This window comes from Ranitomeya imitator, chromosome 9 (genome assembly GCF_032444005.1).
Source record: "Ranitomeya imitator isolate aRanImi1 chromosome 9, aRanImi1.pri, whole genome shotgun sequence".
NCBI classification, from domain to species: Eukaryota; Metazoa; Chordata; class Amphibia; order Anura; family Dendrobatidae; genus Ranitomeya; species Ranitomeya imitator.
In genome coordinates, this window is record NC_091290.1 from 137,467,891 (window position 1) to 137,493,451 (window position 25,561).

A 25,561-nucleotide genomic window follows, 5' to 3' on the forward strand; every position below is an offset into this window, starting at 1 on the left:
TGCTAACACGCGGAATAACATGTTTTGTCAATTCCTGAGCTCGCCGCAGTCACAGCGACCGGCAGCAATTGAATCGCAGCGCAAACTTTTCAAGTAGTCTGACTTCCAGCTGGAGTGTTGGGAGGCTTCCAGCATGCACAATGGGGTGCGTGCTGTTAGCAGTGTCAGCTCCCTCGCCTGGGGTGCAAACTAAAGGTTTGTTGTATCACTTTTGCATTATGCGCTCTTTCTGCTGTTGTCAAGGAAGACAAAAAGGGCAATTTTAGGAGAGAAACCCGGATGCTGGAGGATGGAAACGAATATGAACCAGAGACGATTAGGTGGGAAAAAAAAGGGAACAACTGAGATACTGATTAAAACAAATGGCCATAATGCTTATTAACTCCCCTCTAAATTGCATCCTCCCTACTGTGATACTTGTATAGTAACTCCCTGCATTCACCACTAGGGGCGCTCATACAACTGACAATAAAAGGGTATTTCTCTGCAGAATTAACCCCTATAACCTGCGCCAGTCACCACCATTTGAGATATTTCTAAAGTTTACATCCATTAGTCAATTGTAACAACAGATACCCACTAAAAAAAGTATTTTGTAAGACTCTTGTATGCAAATTTATCATGACACTTGGATGCTTCGGATACGCCCACTGGACATTTGAGCCTTCGAGTGTCCAGTGGGCGTATCCGAAGCATCGAAGCATCATGGCCAGTTTTCAATAAGAGGAATCTATTGTGAAGATCAAACTAATCTGTAGTATAATCATCAAAAATAAGAGTCTATACAGCTATAAAAAATAACAATAATTATGGATATATTATTGCAATTTTATGTTTTTGCGTTTTCGTTTATTACTCTCCTTCACATAGCCATAACTTTTTTTATTTTTCCATCCACATGAGGTCTTGTTTTTTGCAGGATGAGTTGGATTTTTTAACTACACCATTGATTTTACTATATAGTGTTCTAGAATTTTTTTTGGGGGTATTTTATTTACTATGTTCACTAAATTCTAAAACTGACCTGGAAATATAATTATTTAAGTGGTGAAAAAAAATCCCAAATTTGTAAGAAAAAATATGCTCTTATGTCTCCATATTCCGAGACTTGTAGCGCCTCTATTTTTCGTGATCTGGGATTGGGTGAAGACTTATTTTTTGCACGTGAGTTGACATTTTTATTGATACCATTTTAATGTAGATATGATGTTTTTATTGCCCGTTATTGCATTTTAGTGCAATGTTGCAATGGCCGAAAACAATGCAATTTTGGAGTTTCAATTTTTTTTCTCGTCACGTCGTTTATCAATTGGATTAATTTACTTTATATTTTACTGAATGCATTGATACCAGAGGTGTATATATATATATATTTTTTTCAATGGGGCACAAGGGGGGTGATTTGAACTTTTGCATTTTTTTTTTACTTTTATATATTTTTATATATTTATATATATTTATATATATATTATATTTTATACATTTTTATTCTTACTGACTTCAATAGTCCACTTAGGGTGCTTGAAACTGCGATTGTCCGAGCACCTAGTAAGGCTTCCGCCTGCTATGTGTAGCACAAATCACGATCTCCTATGAATGATGATTTCAATAAATGATATGGGGTGTACTCATTTTTGCATCCACCACTTTTAATAAAACTGAAGATTTTGTAATGAAAGTTATATTATTAACCTTATGTTAATACTATTGGTCAAAAACAAATGTTCTATGAAACTCAGTCATGTCAAAATTTTGTAAATTGTTTTTTGTGTTCAGCGAAAGATTGATTAAAATATTACTTTTCAAAGTTTATTTATGCTAAGCATTGTACAGCTGGTAAATATGAATCCATATAGGTGCAAGAAGCATGTAAGGCTGAAAAGGCCAAAAGGCCAAAAGGCCACATATGATCAAACAAGTTTCTTACTTAAGCTATACATGAGAATACCCCATAGCGCGTTTAGCATTTACAGCTTCTGCAGGGAGTGTTAGGCAAATGTCATTTATTTTCAGCTTTACAGTGAAATGTTTCTTGTTGCATAGATACTGGGACATACAGCTATAAGGATTGATATTATTGGGTATTTAAGGTTGTATTTAAACCAAAGCAGATAATTTTTACATGTTCTACATAGGATGAAGCGAATTGTTTCCTACTTATGTGGGATTAATATAGCGCTAGCACCTTATCATTTATAATTATAATATTCTTTTCATCTGGGTCTATAAAGAAAAGTTCACACATGACGCATCATGTTATTACTTTAACCTACTTTTCTATACATCCCATGTGTGTGCTCCTATGTGGTTCCCTCATTGTATTATTTATCTGATACGCAATTTCAGCATTATATGGGAATTGTGCTTATATTATCATCTAGCTGCTTAAAAGATGAGCCTGTCTATATCATTATTAGAAAATCTTCCACTCTGTAACTGCAAATCCACCTTTTCATCCATATGCAGATGCGACTGAAGTGCTCTGGGCGTGATTGTAGCACTTTCCAAGTCACTACCTCCAGGACTATTCTGTAGTAGCTGAATAGTCAACCCACGAGCCGTCCACCGGATAGGTGATAATCTATTGATCAGTGTGTGACCCTCACTAATCCGCAGACCAGGGGACATTTACCCTGGTTACAAGATGGCACGGTAAGTTGAAGGTATGACCGCCCCTCTATTCATTCCCTAAGGATCTTTCGGAATGACCTCAAACATCCCTCAGGGATTGAGTGGAGCGTAGGTGGAGCATGCGCTCTGGTCATACGGGAATTAAATTGCCACATTTTGCCAATCGATGCGGACACCAGAGATCAGACCACCACCGATCAACAAGTTATTGCCAGTGGATAGGTGAGCACTTCTTTTAACCGGGCAACCTATCTCTTTTGGGGCAAATAATCAGGAATAATTTCCTAATTTCTTACCTTACATGTTTCTTGACTGTGGTTCAAAATTTGCTAAAATTACAATTCAATAATAAAACTATGCAGTCCTAAGCACAGCTAGAATTTTAATTTATGCCTTATTTATATCCCAGTACAAAAAGCAAAACTTGTTTTTCTTTATTCTTGCAAAAGCCGAGGTACTGGACAGCTTCATCATGGCATTATATGGTCATATCACCGGGCATTAAGATATGACGTAACTGAAAGTCTAATAAAACCTCGGCTGTTAGAGCTTTTATAGGGTCTCTGTGTCTTCAGTAATGTTAGATACCAGTGAATAGGAATATCATAGTCAATTCAGTGCAAAGAAGCCATTTCAGCCCCGACACAGGCGTCCTCAATATAGGGCCATTGCCGATTACACGTGCCGTCTGCCTTGGGGCCATAACCTGATTTAAACTTCATTAACTTAGCAACCAAGTCAATTTTTTTCCTCCCTTTGAAGAATTCTCCAGCCTCCCAGGTTGTATAACTGGCGCCAACTCCATTTCATTAATATTCGTTTAACTGGCCACAGAGAAATATGAAGAAGAGATAGGCGCGGAGCCGGGATGGCCGGGCTGGTATATCTGATGTAGACAATCATAATATTCTAACAGCAGACAGTAATTAATTATCTATTATAACTCCCATTTGTATTTGTTTCATTTGCAGCAGATAAAAAATCAACTACCAGTTCTGGTCTTAAAGGGATTGTGCATTTGACTAAACCTATATATATATATATATATATATATATATATATATATATATATTTACTAGATGGTGGCCCGATTCTAACGCATCGAGTATTCTAGAATATCCATGTTCACGTAGTATATTGCCCAGCCACGTAGTATATTGCCCAGCCACGTAGTATATTGCCCAGCCACGTAGTATATTGCCCAGCCACGTAGTATATTGCCCAGCCACGTAGTATATTGCCCAGCCACGTAGTATATTGCCCAGCCATGTAGTATATTGCCCAGCCACGTAGTATATTGCCCAGCCACGTAGTATATAGCACAGCCACGTAGTATATTGCCCAGCCACGTAGTATATTGCCCAGCCACGTAGTATATTGCCTAGCCATGTAGTATATTGCCCAGCCACGTAGTATATTGCCCAGCCACGTAGTATATTGCCCAGCCATGTAGTATATTGCCCAGCCACATAGTATATTGCCCAGCCACATAGTATATTGCCCAGCCACGTAGTATACAGCACAGAGCATATTGCCCAGTCCCGTAGTATATTGCCCAGTGACGTAGTATATTGCCCAGTGACATAGTATACAGCACAGATCCACGTAGTATATTGCCCAGCTACGTAGTATATTGCCCAGTCACGTATGTCACAGGTTAAAAAATAAAAAATAAACATTCTCACCTTCGGATCCAAGGGCCCCTGGTAGTTCTGTCACCTGCTCGCCAGCTTCCGGTCCCAGGGTGTGATGACGTCGCGGTCACATGACCGTGACGTCATGGCAGGTCCTTCTCGCGCAGGCGCGCAGGACCTGTGATTACGTCGCGGTCACATGACCGTGACATCATGGAAGGTTCTTATCGTGCAGGCGTGCAGGACCTGTGATGACGTCGCGGTCACATGACTGTGACGTCATGGAAGGTCCTTGTCGCATACCATCTTTAGCACCGGAGGAGCGAGGAGCGGGAAAGGCGCCGGAGGGTGAGTATATGATGATTTTTTATTTTTTTTTATTATAGTTAACATTAGATCTTTTTACTATTGATGCTGCATTCGCAGCATCAATAGTAAAAACTTGGTCACACAGGGTTAATAGTAGCGGTAACGGAGTGAGTTACCCGTGGGATAACGCGGTCCGTTACCGCTGGCATTAACCCTGTGTGAGCGGTGACTGCGGGGAGTATAGAGCGGGCGCTGAGTGCAGGGGAGTAGGGAGGGACTAATCGGACTGTGGCCGTCGCTGATTGGTTGCGGCAGCCATGACAGGCAGCTGGCGAGTCCAATCAGCGACTTGGATTCCATGACAGACAGAGGCCGTGACCAATGAATATCTGTGACAGACAGAAGGACAGACAGACAGAAAGACGGAAGTGACCCTTGGACAATTATATAGTATATATATATATATATATATATATATATGTATATATATATATATATATATCCTGTTAAGGTCTTGCCCAAAATAGATACTGGTTTCAAATGGTACCTCTTTCTCTCTGATGGCCAAGGACACACATCCAGTTGAAGTTTGTGCTGGCGTCGGCGGACTCCTCACCCCCACGGGTTCTGCTGTGACCGGGGTCTTTTCGCCCCTGCTTTTAAGGCCGACTTAGACAAACAATTGCCTGAAGGTACCGTCACACTTAACGATATCGTTAACGATATCGTTGCTTTTTGTGACGTAGCAACGATATCGTTAAGGAAATCGTTATGTGTGACAGCGACCAACGATCAGGCCCCTGTTGGGAGATTGTTGGTCGCTGAAGAAAGTCCAGAACTTTATTTCGTTGCTGGATCTCCCGCTGACATCGCTGGATCGGCGTGTGTGACACCGATCCAGCGATGTCTTCACTGGTAACCAGGGTAAACATCGGGTAACTAAGCGCAGGGCCGCGCTTAGTAACCCGATGTTTACCCTGGTTACCAGCGTAAAAGTAAAAAAAAAAAAACACTTCATACTTACCTACCGCTGTCTGTCCCCGACGCTCTGCTTCTCTGCACTCCTCCTGTACTGGCTGTGAGCACAGCGGCCGGAAAGCAGAGTGGTGACGTCACCGCTCTGCATTCCGGCCTCTGTGCTCACAGTCAGTGCAGAGAAGCACAGCGCCGGAGGACAGACAGCGGTAGGTAAGTATGAAGTGTTTGTTTTTTTTTACTTTTACGCTGGTAACCAGGGTAAACATCGGGTTACTAAGCGCGGCCCTGTGCTTAGTTACCCGATGTTTACCCTGGTTACCGGGGACCTCGGGATCGTTGGTCGCTGGAGAGCTGTCTGTGTGACAGCTCTCCAGCGACCAAACAGCGACGCTGCAGCGATCGACATCGTTGTCGGTATCGCTGCAGCGTCGCTTAGTGTGACGGTACCTTGAGTATTAACTAAGCTTTAAATTCAAGTACTTTGTGCTTTGGAGTTTGCCCCCATCTAGTTCTTTCAGCTGTAATCATCTCTGCAAACTCCTGTGGATTCTACAAGCTGCATTAACTTCCTTTGCTTGGACCTGCTGATTAACACTTCATCTGCTGTAAGCATAGCAAACTGTTATCTAAGTTTGTCCATACTTCATATCCCTCCTGCATCAGAGTCTATTTTTTTCTGTAAACAAGTTTGTCTCTCTATCTCTTCTGCCAGCAACTATTGATTGCTGATGAACCCCTTGTGCTGTAAACACTGGACTTGCTCATATTACACTATAGCAATTCCTTCAGTGGCTTTTTTTCTTCAGTTTCTGTTTTTTTTTACGCTCCTGGCTCTGTTTTTGTGGTGCAATCACGTGGTGCAAGTCTTCACTTTTACACATCACCTACAGTGCCTTGCGAAAGTATTGGAACTTTTCAACCTTTTCCCACATATCATGCTTCAAACATAAAGATACCAAATGTACATTTTTGGTGAAGAATCAACAACAAGTGGAACACAATTATGAAAAATTATTGGTTATTTTAAATTTTTGTGGAAATTCAAAAACTGAAAAGCTGCAAGTCGCTTGGGGTTTGTCTCTATCAGTTTTGTACATCGAGAGACTGAAATTCTCGCCCATTCTTCCTTGGCAAACAGCTCGAGCTCAGTGAGGTTTGATGGAGATCGTTTGTGAACAGCAGTTTTCAGCTCTTTCCACAGATTCTTTATTGGATTGAGGTCTGAACTTTGACTTGGCCATTCTAACACCTGGATACGTTTATTTGTGAACCGTTCCATTGTAGATTTTGCCTTATGTTTGGGATCAATGTCTTGTTGAAGACAAATCTCCCTCCCAGTCTCAGGTCTTTTGCAGACTCCAACAGGTTTTCTTCAAGAATGGTCCTGTATTTGGCTCCATCCATCTTCCCATCAATTTTAACCATCTTCCCCATCTGCCATGTCCCTGCCAAAGAAAAGCAGGCCCAAACCATGATGCTGCCACAACCATGTTTGACAGTGGGGATGGTGTGTTCAGGGTGATAAGCTGTGTTGTCTTTGTGCAAAACATATCATTTGGCATTGTTACCAAAAAGTTCGATTTTGGTTTCATCTGACCAGAACATCTTCTTCCACATGTTTGGTGTCTCCCAGGTGGCTTGTTGCAAACTTTACACAACACTTTTTATGGATATCTTTGAGAAATGGCTTTCTTCTTGCCTCTCTTCCATAAAGACCAGATTTGTGCAGTGTACGACTGATTGTTGTCCTATGGACAGACTGTCCCACCTCAGCTGTAGATCTCTGCAGTTCATCCAGAGTGATCATGGGCCTATTGGCTGCATCTCTGATCAGTCTTCTCCTTGTTTGAGATGAAAGTTTAGAGGGACGGCCGGGTCTTGGTAGATTTGCAGTGGTATTATACTCCTTCCATTTCAATATGATCTCTTGCACAGTGCTCCTTGGGATGTTTAAAGTTTTGAAAATCATTTTGTTTCCAAATCCGGTTTTAAACTTCTCCACAACAGTATCACGGACCTGCCTGTTGTGTTCCTTGGTCTTCATGATGCTCTCTGTGCTTCATACAGAACCCCGAGACTATCACAGATCAGGTGCATTTACACATAAATAGTAAGAAACTAAAAAATTATAGTGTTGGCCCCCTTAAAAATAGTCTGGTGAAATGGTGGATGAGGATGAGGAAAAAGCCAATATGCTAAATGACTTTTTTTCATCAGTATTTACGCTAGAAAATCCCATGGCAGACAAATTGACTAGTGATATAAATTCCCAATTAAATGTCACCTGCTTAACCCAGCAGGAAGTGCGGCGGCGTCTAAAAATCACTAAAATTGACAAATCTCCGGGCCCGGATGGGATACACCCTCGAGTACTGCAGGAATTAGGTACAGTCATAGTAACATAGTAACATAGTAACATAGTTAGTAAGGCCGAAAAAAGACATTTGTCCATCCAGTTCAGCCTATATTCCATCATAATAAATCCCCAGATCTACGTCCTTCTACAGAACCTAATTGTATGATACAATATTGTTCTGCTCCAGGAAGACATCCAGGCCTCTCTTGAACCCCTCGACTGAGTTCGCCATCACCACCTCCTCAGGCAAGCAATTCCAGATTCTCACTGCCCTAACAGTAAAGAATCCTCTTCTATGTTGGTGGAAAAACCTTCTCTCCTCCAGACGCACAGAATGCCCCCTTGTGCCCGTCACCTTCCTTGGTATAAACAGATCCTCAGCGAGATATTTGTATTGTCCCCTTATATACTTATACATGGTTATTAGATCGCCCCTCAGTCGTCTTTTTTCTAGACTAAATAATCCTAATTTCGCTAATCTATCTGGGTATTGTAGTTCTCCCATCCCCTTTATTAATTTTGTTGCCCTCCTTTGTACTCTCTCTAGTTCCATTATATCCTTCCTGAGCACCGGTGCCCAAAACTGGACACAGTACTCCATGTGCGGTCTAACTAGGGATTTGTACAGAGGCAGTATAATGCTCTCATCATGTGTATCCAGACCTCTTTTAATGCACCCCATGATCCTGTTTGCCTTGGCAGCTGCTGCCTGGCACTGGCTGCTCCAGGTAAGTTTATCATTAGCTAGGATCCCCAAGTCCTTCTCCCTGTCAGATTTACCCAGTGGTTTCCCATTCAGTGTGTAATGGTGACATTGATTCCTTCTTCCCATGTGTATAACCTTACATTTATCATTGTTAAACCTCATCTGCCACCTTTCAGCCCAAGTTTCCAACTTATCCAGATCCATCTGTAGCAGAATACTATCTTCTCTTGTATTAACTGCTTTACATAGTTTTGTATCATCTGCAAATATCGATATTTTACTGTGTAAACCTTCTACCAGATCATTAATGAATATGTTGAAGAGAACAGGTCCCAATACCGACCCCTGCGGTACCCCACAGGTCACAGCGACCCAGTTAGAGACTATACCATTTATAACCACCCTCTGCTTTCTATCACTAAGCCAGTTACTAACCCATTTACACACATTTTCCCCCAGACCAAGCATTCTCATTTTGTGTACCAACCTCTTGTGCGGCACGGTATCAAACGCTTTGGAAAAATCGAGATATACCACGTCCAATGACTCACCGTGGTCCAGCCTATAGCTTACCTCTTCATAAAAACTGATTAGATTGGTTTGACAGGAGCGATTTCTCATAAACCCATGCTGATATGGAGTTAAACAGTTATTCTCATTGAGATAATCCAGAATAACATCCCTCAGAAACCCTTCAAATATTTTACCAACAATAGAGGTTAGACTTACTGGCCTATAATTTCCAGGTTCACTTTTAGAGCCCTTTTTGAATATTGGCACCACATTTGCTATGCGCCAATCCTGCGGAACAGACCCTGTCGCTATAGAGTCCCTAAAAATAAGAAATAATGGTTTATCTATTACATTACTTAGTTCTCTTAGTACTCGTGGGTGTATGCCATCCGAACCCGGAGATTTATCTATTTTAATCTTATTTAGCCGGTTTCGCACCTCTTCTTGGGTTAGATTGGTGACCCTTAATATAGGGTTTTCATTGTTTCTTGGGATTTCACCTAGCATTTCATTTTCCAAAAACTAAAGCAGATCCATTCTTAACTTTCCATAGTGGGATTAGAACCCAGAATTCCCATGCTGTGAAGCACCAGTGCTTTCCGCCTTTCCACTGGGCCACCGTGCTGCTTTTAAATCATTGATTATTATTATTATTATTTATTTATATAGCACCATTGATTCCATGGTGCTGTACATGAGAAGGGGTTACATACAAGTTACAAATATCACATACAGTAAACAAACTAACAATGACGGACTGATACAGAGGGGCGAGGACCCTGCCCTTGCGGGCTTACATTCTACTAGACCATTATTTTTAATCTTTAAAGACTCCATAATAACAGGGTCTGTACCACAGGACTGGCGTATAGCAAATGTGGTGCCAATATTCCAAAAGGGGACAAAACCTGAACTCGGAAATTATAGGCCAGTAAGCTTAACCTCTACTGTGGGTAAAATCCTGGAGGGCATTCTAAGGGACGCTATACTGGAGTATCTGAAGAGGAATAACCTCATGACCCAGTATCAGCACGGGTTTACTAGGGACCGTTCATGTCAGACTAATTTGATCAGTTTCTATGAAGAGGTAAGTTCCGGATTGGACCAAGGGAACCCAGTGGAGTTAGTGTATATGGACTTTTCAAAAGCTTTTGATACGGTGCCACACAAAAGGTTGATACATAAAATGAGAATAATGGGGATAGGGGAAAATATGTGCAAGTGGGTTGAGAGCTGGCTCAGGGATAGGAAACAAAGGGTGGTTATTAATGGAGCACACTCAGACTAGGTAGCGGTTAGCAGTGGGGTACCACAGGGGTCAGTATTGGGCCCTCTTCTTATTAACATATTTATTAATCACCTTGTAGGGGGCATTCAGAGTAGAATTTCAATATTTGCAGATGACACTAAACTCTGCAGGGTAATCAATACAGAGGAGGACAATTTTATATTACAGGATGATTTATGTAAACTAGAAGCTTGGGTTGATAAATGGCAAATGAGCTTTAATGGGGATAAATGTAAGGTCATGCACTTGGGTAGAAGTAATAAGATGTATAATTATGTGCTTAATTCTAAAACTCTGGGCAAAACCGTCAATCAAAAAGACCTGGGTGTATGGGTGGATGACAAACTCATATTCAGTGGCCAGTGTCAGGCAGCTGCTACAAAGGCAAATAAAATAATGGGATGCATTAAAAGAGGCGAACATAATTTTACCTCTATACAAGTCACTAGTTCGACCTCACTTAGAATACTGTGCACAGTTCTGGTCTCCGGTGTATAAGAAAGACATAGCTGAACTGGAGTGGGTGCAGAGAAGAGCGACCAAGTTTATTAGAGGACTGAGGGGTCTGCAATACCAAGATAGGTTATTACACTTGGGGCTATTTAGTTTGGAAAAACGAAGACTAAGGGGTGATCTTATTTTAATGTATACATATATGAGGGGACAGTACAAAGACCTTTCTGATGATCTTTTTAATCATAGACGTGAAACAGGGACAAGGGGGCATCCTCTGTGTTTGGAGGAAAAAAGGTTTAAGCATAATAACAGACGCAGATTCTTTACTGTAAGAGCAGTGAGACTATGGAACTCTTTGCCGTATGATGTTGTAATGAGTGATTCATTACTTAAATTTAAGAGAGGACTGGATGCCTTTCTTGAAAAGTATAATTTTATAGGTTATATACACTAGATTCCTCGATAGGGCGTTGATCCAGGGAACTAGTCTGATTGCCGTATGTGGAGTCGGGAAGGAATTTTTTTCCCCAAGGTGGAGCTTACTCTTTCCACATGGGTTTTTTTGCCTTCCTCTGGATCAACATATTAGGGCATGTTAGGTTAGGCTATGGGTTGAACTAGATGGACTTATAGTCTTCCTTCAACCTTAATAACTATGTAACTATTACACACAGGCATTTAGGACAACATTGGATCATTCAGAGATCCACAATGGACTTCTGGAGTGAGTTTGCTGCACTGAAAGTAAAGGGGCAGAATAATATTGCATGCCCCACTTTTCAGTTTTTGAATTTCCACAAAAATTTAAAATAACCAATAAATTTCGTTCAACTTCAAAATTGTGTCCCACTTGTTGTTTATTCTTGACCAAAAATTTACATTTGGTATCTTTTCGTTTGAAGCATAATATGTGGGAAAAGGTTGAAAAGTTCCAGGGAGCCGAATACTTTCGCAAGGCACTGTACATTTGGTCCATGTGGTGTTTTGACTTGTGACTTAGTGAACCCACCTCACCAAGTGAGCATCTAACATAGGGTTTGCCTAAAGTGGAAACCCCTTTCAACTAGCCAGAGATATAGCAAAGGTGTAACTAGGCTTAACGAGTTTTTATTCTGATTTAGCCCTTTATTTAAACCCCGGTTGATGCAGGCTAGTTGGAGTCTAGGATTTTACTGTGTGCACTTTTTGTATTAGTGTCGATCTTGTGACAACCATTTCACTTTCGTAGCTTTATATCGTTCAGTGTATACAGAGCAGCAGTTGTAGCCACGACCCAGCGCTGATTGACAGCTCGCACAGCTTTAGGCCCGGCTGTCACTCAGTGCTGGGTATACAGTTACAGCTGCCGTTCTTTATACCCAGAGCGGTACCGGCACTGGGCAGATTCAGAACCCTATTAACCTGCAGATTAACCCCCCATTTTTTCACCTAACAGGTCCCCTTTAAAAAATAGTTAATTTTCTGATGACACATTCCATCTCTAGTAGTTAGATCATGCTAATACTTTAATGTGCTCATCAGCCCTGATGTTGATTTGTCCTGTGCCACCCCTTAATGCATATTTACAGATACACCTCGCACAGCTTAGAATACTATGGACGGCCAATGTGCAGCTCTATAAATGGTAAGAGACACAGGAGCTGAATGCGTCCACTAGCACCTGCTTTGGTAAGTGCTTTCGTGCTGTTTCATCCTGATTTTTGGATGTGCAACCCACTATCATTCTGAAATTCTATTGATCCAACTGGCAAATTCAGTTCGTAGTTTCTAGCACCTATTGATTTCCATCCTGGAGAAAATAATTTCCCTCTGTGAGTTGCAAAACCCTGATGTTAGGATTTTATGTCATGGACCTATGAGTAGACAAGTCTTCTGCATCAAGGAAAGTTAAATTATAAGATATGCTAGTATGGATGTAAGGAGGGATTCATGGATCCTTTCCACCAATGAGAACACTTTACCTAAACAGCTCTGCCCAAAAAATTTTAATTTTGATGAAGTCAGATCTTGGCTGATGTGACTGACATGAGACGATGACCTATATATCTGATGGTTGGCTGCATGCTTGCTGTTGCTCAATGACAATGACTTGCTTCCTGTAGAGAGACAATTACCCACTCCCACTTCCTGTAGAGGGACAATGACCAGCTGCCACTTCCTGTAGAGAAACAACAACCTTCTCCCGCTTCCTGTAAATAGACAATGAGCCACTTCCACTTCCTGTAGAGAAAGTGACCCACTTCCACTTCCTGTAAAGAGACAATGACCCACTAATAACTAGAGCGGGGGCACCACATAGGAAACGGGGATCCAACCTGGTCTATGCTATACTAAGCCATGAAAAAACAACACAAGAAATAGACCATAAAAGGGGATCACCCAAGGCAATGGATTAAATATGAAAATTACAAATTTTATTAGAATAACACTCATGGACATAGGAAACAACCACATGGAGCACACATATATTCCAATAGTGCTGTTCATGCAGACATCTTACACTGTACTATATATTATTATTAGCCATTACAGTGCGTTTGGGGAGGGATCGCATCTAGGAGGAGGGTTCTATTATGGGCCATTTGTTCATGTTTCTAGGTCCTATGTGTGACCAATTTTAAATGCTTTTAATTGTGTGTGCTCCATGTGGTTGTTTCCTATGTCCATGAGTGTTATTCTAATAAAATTTGTAATTTTCATATTTAATCCATTGCCTTGGGTGATCCCCTTTTATGGTCTATTTCTTGTGTTGTTTTTTCAAGACAATGACCCACTCCCACTTCCTGTAGAGACAGTGACTAGAGATAAGTGAATTTGATTGGGTCAAGGCTTATTCAGCAAGTGATAGCATTTACCAAATTAGTTGAAAGGGAACCCGGCTTCCTGGATCGCTCGGGATGATCAGTTGTTCGGTTCTGTAGCTGCATGTGTCATGGCTGTGTGACAGTCATGACACATGCATGGAGAGCCCAACAAATAGGTTCTCCATGCATGTGTTGTGACTGTCACACAGCCGTGACACATGCAGCTGCACTATCGCTTGCCGAATAAGCTCTGACCCGATCAAATTCTCTCATCTCTATCAGTGATCCACTTCCATTTCCTGTAAAGAGACAATGACCCACTCCCACTTCCTGTAGAGAGACAATGGCCCACTCCCACTTCCTGTAGAGAGACAATGACCCACTCCAACTTCCTGTAGATAGACAATGACCCACTCCAACTTCCTGTAGAGAGACAATGACCCACTCCAACTTCCTGTAGAGAAAGTGGCCCACTCCAACTTCCTGTAAAGAGACAATGACCCACTCCCACTTCTTGTAGAGAGACAATGACCCACTTCCACTTCCTGTAGAGAAACAACAACCTTCTCCCACTTCCTGTAGAGGGACAAGGAACCGCTTCCTGTAGAGGGAGAGCTGTCACTCTACTCATGCTCATACAGGTACCCAGGTGGGTCATACCCATTGTTTTCCGAGATCTCCACATGTTGAAGAATGGATTAATAGAACTGGAAAGTATGGATCAAGTAAGTAAAACTTTGAGAGAATTTTCAGAAGAGTGACAAATGTAAATTCATTGCTTTCCTCACCACAAACTGACATTTTTACCTGTTAAAAAACCCATCATAGACTATAAACTCCGAAACAATAAACTCTGACTTCTATTTTACAATTGAAAATGATTTCCAATCTAGTGTTTCCATTTCAGCCAGGCTGCAAATAATAGCAGCTATCAGCACTGATCTGCCTTTGGTCTTAGCCGATAAGGAGAACCAGTTATTTTATCATGAATTGTCTCTCGTCCCCAAGCCGACACATTTCTACTTTATTTTGTAAGAAAACACTCAATCTTTTCAGTTGCATTAAGTAAAATTGGATGGACCTTGTGTGTGTGGTTCTTATTTCACCTTTCCTTTGTCTGTTTTTGCTTGGATCGGCACACGTACAAATGCCTTTAATCAATTCATTCAGCCGAATATGTTATCTGCAATCATTGTGTATAGATCTACTTGTAGGAAATGAGAAAATGTTTCTTGTGCTATCAATTAAAACTGGAAAAATAAGTACCGTATGTTTTTTTAAATTCATTCCTGGCACTTGAGCAGCAAGGAAATGGGATATTTTAAAAATCTCCAACTTAGGTTATTGTAAATCTGTATGGACACTGATATAATATTCCCAATGCGTTTGATGGGTTTCAGACATGTCATTGATGAAGCCTTTCATTACAGTTAGTCAAGCATGGACTCCGTTTGTGTTCTTTTGCAACGGTCTCCAACTTGCCGAAGTAGTAAAAGCGCAAAAACTAGCCACCTTCACCAAACCTGAATTATATTACGACTTACCATGAGGTTGTCTTAAGACCAAAATAGAACTAGGACAAGAGCAGAAGAACCACCTCCGATCTAGCAGAACGCACTAACACTTGGAGGTGACTTTGATGCCAATCATTTATCACTAAGGTCTTATTCATAAGAATTGCTTTGCTATTAGTATTTATGCCCATGTGCCGTGTAGATGGGGTAGGTCCTCAGAATCATTCCTGGTGAGCCCAAGAACCCTCAGTCCACCATTTCTTAAGACTTCTACCTTCTGGGGTTGTCCACCTTTTGGTGGCATTTTCTTTTAACTTAAAATGGTTGTTCCATTTCAGAAAGCTGTTCGTCCCTAGATGCAGTTTGATAAAAAATATCAAAAATGTACATTCTTTACCTTTGTCGTCTTCACCTTTGCCAGGTCTACAAGTGAGTCTCCCCCACTGCTCCCCATTTCTGGCATTGGCTAAGACGCTGATGTCACGTTGACGGTGTAGCAACCAATTAGTGAGCTGAGTAGCTCTGAATTACCAAACTCACTGATTGGCTGTCGACGTGACGTCCGTGTCACTGCCAATGCCAGACACCGGAACTCACTGGTGGATTCGGGCAAGGTGAGTATGGCACGGTTTGTTAACAAACTGCGGTTGGGGCTAAACACTATCTAAAGGGTACAACCCCTTTAAAATGCACTTATTTGGGGAATTTTTGCACTCAAATTCCCATTCTTTAGAAAAGGGGCAAAAAACTGAACATCGGGAGTCCGACCCTAATATAGGCAATGCCCCCAATGAGACCCAAGATGTCCATATCCTTGTGCACTATGATAGCTACATAAAGACAAGCAGATAAAATTACACGGAGCATCGACACAGGGAGTAGATTGGACAATTATCTACTAACGAAATATTACCGCAGAGTAAATCCGAGAAGATTAGACTCTGGAACAAAGTATTAACGATAAAAATGGGCATGACACCAATCACTGGGTTGTTTATATGGCAGTAAAATAACCGGAAAGCCTTATAAAACATGAAATAATTGACAGAACCACATTTTTTTTCATTACAACCTATGCCAGTAAAAAAGGCATGTTATGCATGCAATACATGATTTTTACAAAATTCTAATTCAAGTCACGGATGTAAAGATTATATTTTATTGTTATTTAGTCAATAAGATGTAATGGAAATATGGAATTATAGTTTTATAGCTTCTTACAGTCCTTAATGGCAAAACGAGCCATGTTTATTGTATATAAATCTATCCTCCTTAGAAATACTATAAATTATATATGCAGAAGAAAGAAAAAGTATAAAGATTGTTTCAAAAAAGGATATTCAATTAAATTTTGACAGTTTAGATATATTGGTTTTTCACTCATCAGCCATAATAATACAGCCACTTGGCTATTATAGCGTAGGTTTCTTTGTGCTCTGTCCCAAGACCTCTGATGCCTTCTGTATTATTCGTCACCAATACATTAGCATCAGATCCTATAAGATGCTCGATGCCGCCTATGTGGATCAGACTCATTTCTCCGCATGTCCCACTGATAATAAATCAGACTAAAATCAGCAGATTTTGGAGACAAGCCATCACCTTGACCATCCATAATATTGTCCCCCGATCATTGCCTTGATCTCTGTCCATTGCATTGACCCACCTCCATTGCATTGACCCCCATTCACAATGCTGACCCTTGTCCATTGTGTTTACCCAGGTCCATTGTGTTGACCCACCTCCATTGTATTTGGATTGACACTTGTCCATTTTGTTGACCCCTGTCCATTGCATTTATCCTTGTCCATTGCATTTACCACCTGACACTCCTCCATTGTGTTTGCATTGACCCCTGTCCATTGCATTGACCCACGTACATTGCATTTGCCTTGACTCCTGTCCATTGCGTTGACCCACCTCCATTGTCTTGACCCTCATCCATTGTGTGTACCAACGTCCATTGCATTGACCCACCTCTATTTTGTTGACCCCCATTTATTGTGTTGACCCTCATCCATTGTGTTTACCCACGTCCATTGGATTGGCCCACCTGACTCACCTCCATTGCATTTGCATTGACACCTGTCCATTGTGTTGACCCGTGTCCATTGTGCTGATCCCTGTCCATTGCATTGACCCGTTTCCATTGCATTTACCCACATGGCCAACCTCCATTGCGTTTGCATCGACCCCTGTCCATTGTGTTGACCCACGTTTATTGCTTTGACCCACCTCCATTGCATTTGGATTGACACCTGTCCATTGTGTTGACCCGTGTCCATTGTGCTGATCCCTGTTTGTTGCATTGACCCTTTTCCATTGCGTTTACCCACATGACCGACCTCCATTGCGTTTGCATCGACCCCTGTCCATTGTGTTGACCCACGTTTATTGCTTTGACCCACCTCCATTGCATTTGGATTGACACCTGTCCATTGTGTTGACCCGTGTCCATTGTGCTGACCCCTGTCCATTGCATTGACCCTTTTCCATTGCGTTTACCCACATGACCGACCTCCATTGCGTTTGCATCGACCCCTGTCCATTGTGTTGACCCACGTTTATTGCTTTGACCCACCTCCATTGTATTTGGATTGACACCTGTCCATTTTGTTGACCCCTGTCCATTGCATTTATCTTTGTCCATTGCATTTACCACCTGACCCTCCTCCATTGTGTTTGTATTGACCCCTGTCCATTGCATTGACCCACGTACATTGCATTTGCGTTGACTCCTGTCCATTGCATTGACCAACCTCCATTGTCTTGACCCTCATCCATTGTGTGTACCAACGTCCATTGCATTGACCCACCTCCATTTTGTTGACCCCCATCTATTGTGTTGACCCTCCTCCATTGTGTTTACCCAAGTTCATTGGATTGGGCCACCTGACTCACCTCCATTGCATTTGCATTGACTCCCATCCATTGCCTCTAAATTCTTTTGACTTAATGATATTTTTGCATAGAGAACAGCACAAAGAAGAGAAATGAAAATTTCTAATTATTTTCTACATTCCGGTGAAAATACCCAGGGTGCATCACCTATTATTCGCCGCTTACTGTCCTAATAAAGAGTTGCTATAGATGAGTGAGTACATTGAGATTGAAAATGGTAAATGAAATCCATTCTCTCGTGAAAAAACCCAACGTCTCACACTGAGAAACAAAGACATTGAGGGATTTTGGCAAACGCGCCTGTGGTTTTTGTCAGTGATGGCGGAGGAGCATGACAGGGGGATGTTTACCGTTCTTATGATTTCATTAGCCGTGTGTCTTTTCTTTCAAGGACAGGATTTGCGAGAATAATTGAGCATTGTTTTAGGATTCTTTGAAGAAAAACCTGCTACAAAATAAATGGTAATCTCTATGTTTAAGTCACGGAGAAAGACATCGAGTAATTATTGTCAGTCTAAGAATCGGCAGTCAAATGTCGCCTGACAAAACAGAGAAAGAAGGGAAACAGACTGTAATACCGCAGACAGAAGATGTTCACTCCATGTGCCTGCTCGTTTTGGGAATGCCATTTTTGTGGGCTGCTTGTCATGAAGAATTTAGTTTACTAATGATATCACTTGTAAAAAAATAACATGCTAAAGAGCCACTGATGACATCACTGGTCACTGATGTTTCTGTCCTGATGAAGAGGTCCTGAGTGACCTCGAAACGCTTTGACCTTGTAAACCTGTTTAATAAATTTTATCCTTTGGAAACCATTGTGGATTCATCAGCAGCAGCACAGGAGTGACATCTTCTTCCCGATCATTTCAAAGTTCTGGGTTATAAGATGCCAACATGTCACTGATGATATCAGGAGTAATAAATATGCCAATGTGTCACTAATGACATCACAGATACGTTTTCTACATGTGATTAATGACATCACTGGTAGCAGGATGTTAACCACTTTCTCTGCTTTAGTGCCTGATTTACTGCTCCCTGACAATTTTCAGGTATTTCACTTTTCTTCATGTATAAAAAATAGAGGCAGCCCATGGAAATTCATTGGAAAAAAAAAGATTGTAGGCTGGTTGCTTGCCTCTTTTTTACCAATGAGTAGAATGAACGTGTGAAGGACTCCGGAAAATGTATTTTAGCAAGAACCTGGTAGAGAAACTGGTCTAAGGTTCTTATTAATTGCATTGTTGGACAACACCTGATCCTTCCTCCCTAAACTATGCTCCTTAATCAGGTCCAATTTTAATTGTTGCTATGTAGCCCCTTTCTTTTCTGTCTTATATATGGCACTGGTTCTGGGTACAAAATCCTTGCACCATCTTGCAATGTCCTCATTTAGGTCTCTTGATATTTTCTTGCTTGGGTTTTCTCCATTTCTGTCCTATTACCAAAAACTTGACATCATAGTGTGAACTCAGTGCAGTCGTTGTGTCTGCCCCTCATGGACAGCGATAACATTCTTATTCCTTCATCACCTGGAGAATTCGAAACCTCTTATCTACGCCATTGTTGACTCATTGTGTAGTTTTTTTTTTATTGATTGATGATCTTCGTAAAGTATCTCATCTTTACATCTTCACGTGATCATGACCTAATTCTTCTCAATGGAAAAAAAATTACGAACCATAGCAAAACAAAGATTTGACTTCTCTAAATCTGTTGCCCACAAGCTGCTGAAAAAATTACTAATTAAATTGGCAAATGCTCCTTATTCAACAATAATTTGGCGGTCGTTCTTCCTATTGCCGGTGAACTGAATATGTTCAATATGTTTCACTTTGCTGTTTTTGGTTCCCCCTCCTTTTTCTGACATGTTGGCCAAGTCTGATTGCCATTTTCTCTTTTTAAAATGCAAATCCATGATTTGTTTGGTCTTCTGCCTGGCTGACTAGAGCTTTCTCTCTGACCTTATAGCTGAAGCTAGCCATCAGCTTTCTGATCTTAGATAAACCCGGCCAAAACAACTTACAAAATCTGATTAATCCTCGTATTTCATCTTGTTGCGCTGAGCTTTTCTGTGTCTGTAAAGAACATGTCTTTATTAGTGTTTTCAATTGTTTTCGTAAAACCCGAAAAATTGCAAAGACCCGAGACTTCATAGGTAAGGACTTCGATAAATAAATAATATTTTGTGCATTCAATACAAAGGTTGACATTTTGAAAAAAACTCAAAAGTGATGGAGCTGTTCCAAGGCACAATGGATGCAACATTGCAGATTGATATATGTTTAACTTTTGTGAAATTACAACATTTTCACTTACACGCAGCCTATCCATTAGTTACTCCATAGTAAAGATCTAACCACCTATGACCTTCGGAGGAGAAGTTTAAAGCTGGTTGGCCATAAGTTCCTCCTACAATGTGCCATTTAGAAAGCTGATGTTGTAATATATGGCAAAGCCCCCCTTTGTGCCGAAGAGTGCTACTGCTTCCTCTATCAACACTTCTGGCCATCTTCTTCTTCCAACCTCAATTCCTTGAGATTTTTGTTTCCCAAATTCATCTTATCACTTGGTATGATGACTAATGACACATCAGCCTCAAGTTATCTCAGTTTATATATAAATCAGTTGATGGTGAGCATCACCCAGTTGTCAGGAAACGTGGCACAATAGGGAATATGGTGGCTTGTAAGGGTAGAACTTGAGTATTGATCAAAACTGGCGGAAAATGAGATTCACCCATGACCAAACATAAGATGGTCCGAATTTCACATAACTCCATTTGGCCACATTTTTGACTACAGACCATCAGCCTTGTTGGATTTTTCAATGTTGATGTATTGTTGTGTGTCACCACAAGACAGGAGATATATCTGTTGGTTGGTTGGATTCACGGATGGATAGACCATTCCTAATCATGAGATATCTCGGTTGGTTGGTTGGATACATGGATGGATAGACCTTTCTTAATCTTGATCGATGACGACCCAATAATGAGTAGTCAACTGTTTTGAAAGTACGTTATAAAAGTTGTTTTATCTTGACGCCAACCTTTTCTTACTCCAGTAATTGTGGTCTGTACAGTGCAGGAAGATTTATGGAATCTGATTGCCAACGTTGCATCTAATATATTCAGTCATAAGGTTACTTTGTAATATTGCGCTGCCCCCGTGATGGATGACTTGTGGTTTTATATAATAATCATTACACTCTAGTGTCTTGTTTTTACTACATAATAATCCAGTCTAGTTTTATAGAAGCCAGCTCATTTGCAGGATAACATTTTCCTTTTACTACCCACACACGGGGCTCAGTGCCATGTGGAAATGTGAAGTGAGGACAGAACTATTAGTGGTATGAACGAGGCGCAATTAAATAATGTTCCTTTCCATCTCTCTTATCTTCCATCTTGTCACCAAATATTTACAGCCGTCATCTACAGGATCATTAACGCTTGTCATTTTATACAAAATGAGTAGAAAAGCTTTCAACACTCATCCTGCACAATAAATGAAAACTGCTTTTGGTTCCCGTCAGCCTATTATGCCCATGAACTGTCCTAATTCTCATGTTTTCTAACTCACTGTACATTAAAGTATTAGTGGGAGGTTTCTTTTCGTAAGCATTCTACAAGCACTATAGGTGCTGGAATGTCCTTTCCCTTAATACTTACAATGCATTGCTCTTTTCATTGTGCCGTCTATGTATAGGACTTAAAAGAAAATAAAGTTGATGTGCAAATCTATATGGAAAGCTTTAGGAGAAATTCAAAAGGTTTCACATGTTTGCCAGTTTTGATCAAATCAAAGAGACGATCGATCGGAGACAAGGGCACACAACCAGTGTCTGTTAGTATATGAGCTTGTCTGAGTCTCAGATGTCTAGTCGAAAGTTTTTATTACAACCACAAAGATAAGGAGAAGTGGGAATGGATTCTTACATAAGAAAAAAGACATTTAAGTTGGGAGTAACAAAATCGTAAATTATGGATTCTGCCAAATTCCTTTCAAACTGGTTCTATCCAGACTTTCAGAAACAAAAGGAATCTTTAACACATGTAAGGTACAACACACTATGTTATTATTTTTATAAATAGCACCTATAAAGTTAGTATTAAATACAAAATTATCAAAGTTTTAATTGTCTAAATAATAATCAAAGCAAAATATAAATATTTACCATAACAAAGTATCCTTATTTTGGCTGGAAAGAAATGGGGACTGACCATTTACATGAGGATACATTAAAGTGGGCATCTGACTGCTGTACCCCCTGTACTGCCATCATGGCCACCCTGGGTGCGCTCATCCTTCGGTCTCCTTTTCTGGTTCCTTCTTGGTATATTGCTGGTTATTAATCCACAGAATTCTTGATATGCTGAGTCAATTTCTTGCATCGGTAGAAAAGTATAAATTTGTCTGTTCTGTTGTTGCAGGTTCTCCATGCTAAAGGACGATGCAGGCTGGCTCTCTATTAACCCAGTGAATGGAACAGTCAACACAACGGCCCCACTCGACCGGGAATCCTCATTTGTACATAACAGCACTTATACTTCTCTGGTTCTTGCAATAGACAATGGTGGGTACTGAGCGTCCTGTGTCGACTATAAAATAAAATGTACTAAGCGACCTTAGTCCTTTTGCAGTTTAGGTGTAGGGGAACACCTAAAAATTTGATTTCTGGAAAGTATAAACTGTTTTCTATTTTAGGGCTCATGCTCATGGTCATATGAAGGATGAATGCCTGTAGTTTTTCCACCTGTAATCTTATTTTAGATGCTACCTTCAATTTTGCATATTTATCAAGTACCGTAGCAGACAGTGGTTCTTTTATAGAATAATGTGACACAAAGATACTAAATACTGAATGCCCGAGACTGTGATAAGGACCCATAGGGACTGTGTTACCATATAAGATCACAGTTCTGATTGTGCACCCATGAAGCGGCCCAACTGTATCACTTATAAATGGGATAGGATATAAGTGTCAAATCATTATGGGTCTGATCACTGGAATATCCATTACTGTGGAGCCCATTCCTATGGGAATTGGGGCCCCAAGCTGTCAGAAAACTGGGGAAAACTGAATTAAAAGAAAACTGTCAGCAGGTTTTGCTACTTAATTTGAGAGCAGAATGATGTAGGGGCAAAGACCCTGATTCAATGGATGTGTCACTTGTCGGGCTGTGTGCTGTTGTTTCAATACGGGTTTTATCAGCAGGACATTATCACTACAGGACTATGTGTCACATGCAGACTAGTCCAGCTAATCTGTGTAACCACGCCCCCACCACTGATTGGCAGCTGATAATGTAGTGTACACAGGAAGATGCCAATCAGGGGTGTGGGCGGGGTTATACGCAGCTTAGCATTTTGAGAACTGCAATATCTACAACAGAAAAAAACAAAACTGCATCAAGCAGCCCAGTAAATGACACATCCCTGGAATCAGGGACACTGTGCCTACAACCTGCTAGTCTCGGAAACCCACTGCATTTGAGAGAAAATATACATAACTACAATATCATAGCTGGTGTTAGCTTCAAGCTGCCTTAACCAGATGAAAGATTCCCTTTAAGCTGTAACCTTCACCTTTAAGCTGCACACTCACTCAGTATTCACACCAGAAATGTTAAATTATAAACTTTGGGACTAAGCGCCAATTACAACCATGTGTCCTCCATATCAACTCCCACCAGGAATCTCCGTACCCATGCCGGGACACGGATGACCTTTGCTGAAGTGCTACATGTGCATGAAAAACTCCAGTTTTGATTATGAGAAAAAAACCTTAAACAAGAGTTTTCTCTATTTTAGAGTCAATTCTTCTGCATTTCAAGCCATCTGCTTCTAAAAATCGGAGAGGCCATGCCTGAACTGCGATACATAAAATGATAACGACTCCGAGTCACAGTACGGATGGCCAGACGTTATATTATCTCAGGGTGATAAGATTGCAAAAATAAAGAGAAGATAGACTTTACTAGTGGTCTTCTCTTATGTCCCCTGCTAGATGCCCGGGAGACTAATTTGTAGCTTTGTTGGCTGAATGTAAAATCTGTGACAAGGTTCACACCTACAATGTGCCTTTTAATCAGAGGGGGTTTTGGATCTCTTTAGGCACCAAGATCTAGGTGTGACTTCTACCTCTAATGTCTCCCAACTAAGACCGATGCGTGCCCACCTAATCCATGCATACCAACACTTACAATATAAAATTCAAAATATTTAAACCCCTCCCCTGAGGAGCACCTCAAAACCAAGGAACGCCACATCACATGCCCATTTTGGCTACAGTTTTATCCTGCCATTCTCTATTGTGGTTCACTTTCAAAAGTGTCCCAGCAAAACGTTTAGGTGTTACAGATGAGTATATCTCAAATTTGGTTCAGATTTTATTAAATCTGAATTGATTCAGTTCCAATTGCACCACCGGTCTTCTGTTCTTCCATCGCTCCATTTCAGGGCTAAGGCCATGACGTGTATCACTCATTGACGGGACCATGTGAAGCCAATCACGAGGCTTGGAATGGTTTCTAGGCTGGGTTAGAGCACTGGTAGAACAGAAGACCAGAGAGGAGGACCAAAAATCTATGGCAGAGGCAGGATAAGAACAGGTGAAGAATGGCAAGGATAAAGGGTTTATTTTGTCTTTTTTAATTCTAACCTCTTCCAGGTCTTTGAAAGATCACCATTTTGATGGATTCGTGTGAATCGAAATAACCCAAATTGTGATTCTGGCAAAAAAAAAATTGCTAATTTTGTAGAGGGTGTCAATAGCAGGGGTGTCAAACTGCATTCCTTCAGGTCTGCAAACAGGTCATGTTTTCAGGATTTCCTTGCATTGCACAGGTGATAATTTAATCACCTGCAGAGAATGATTCCAGCACCTTGTGCAATGCTAAGGAAATCTTGAAAACACGCATGGTTTGAGGCCCTCGAGGAATGCAGTTTGACACCCTTGGTCAATAGCATTAGCTTCATCATCAACTTCTGACAAATTATCCAGACTCGGCTCTATCATAACCACCAAAGGTTTCTGGAACTGGGAGAGATGAAAGTTCCTTCCCTCCAATATGGGAATCCAGTAGGTCCCATACATTTTGGCTAGAACACTTTCTTAAACTTAAAAAAACACCCTTTTTATGCAACTATGTCAAAGCTCCACCTCCAGGACTTTTGAGAATGTAAGAAGTAAATGATAATTCAACTGCAAAGCTCTTGATCTATCAGCTTTCTCATGACAAAGCCCTTTAAGAAACCAGAAGTTTTCCCAACAAACGTTTGCCCCCAGGATATGAGTTGCGCACTCGCTGATTTGTTTATTCTGCAGTTAATTTTTTTTTCATATTATATTTTGGCTCACATATATGCTGCATCATTAATGCAAGTCGAGTCAAGTAATTTCACCAGGGTCACGCTTGGTCTCAGAGGGCTTGTCGAAGTTTTGCAGATGCGCAGCTTTATAT

At 40.9% G+C, this 25,561-nt stretch overlaps 1 protein-coding gene across 1 annotated transcript in view; it reads left to right on the forward strand.

Annotated features, from left to right (window-relative positions):
• CDH13 (cadherin 13) overlaps positions 1-25,561 on the forward strand; it is a 667,269-nt gene that overhangs the window by 608,955 nt on the left and 32,753 nt on the right. Inside the window, exon 11 of the mRNA XM_069739177.1 lies at positions 22,529-22,671. Coding sequence (XP_069595278.1) covers positions 22,529-22,671 — 143 coding nt within the window. The remainder of the gene's footprint in view (positions 1-22,528; positions 22,672-25,561) is intronic.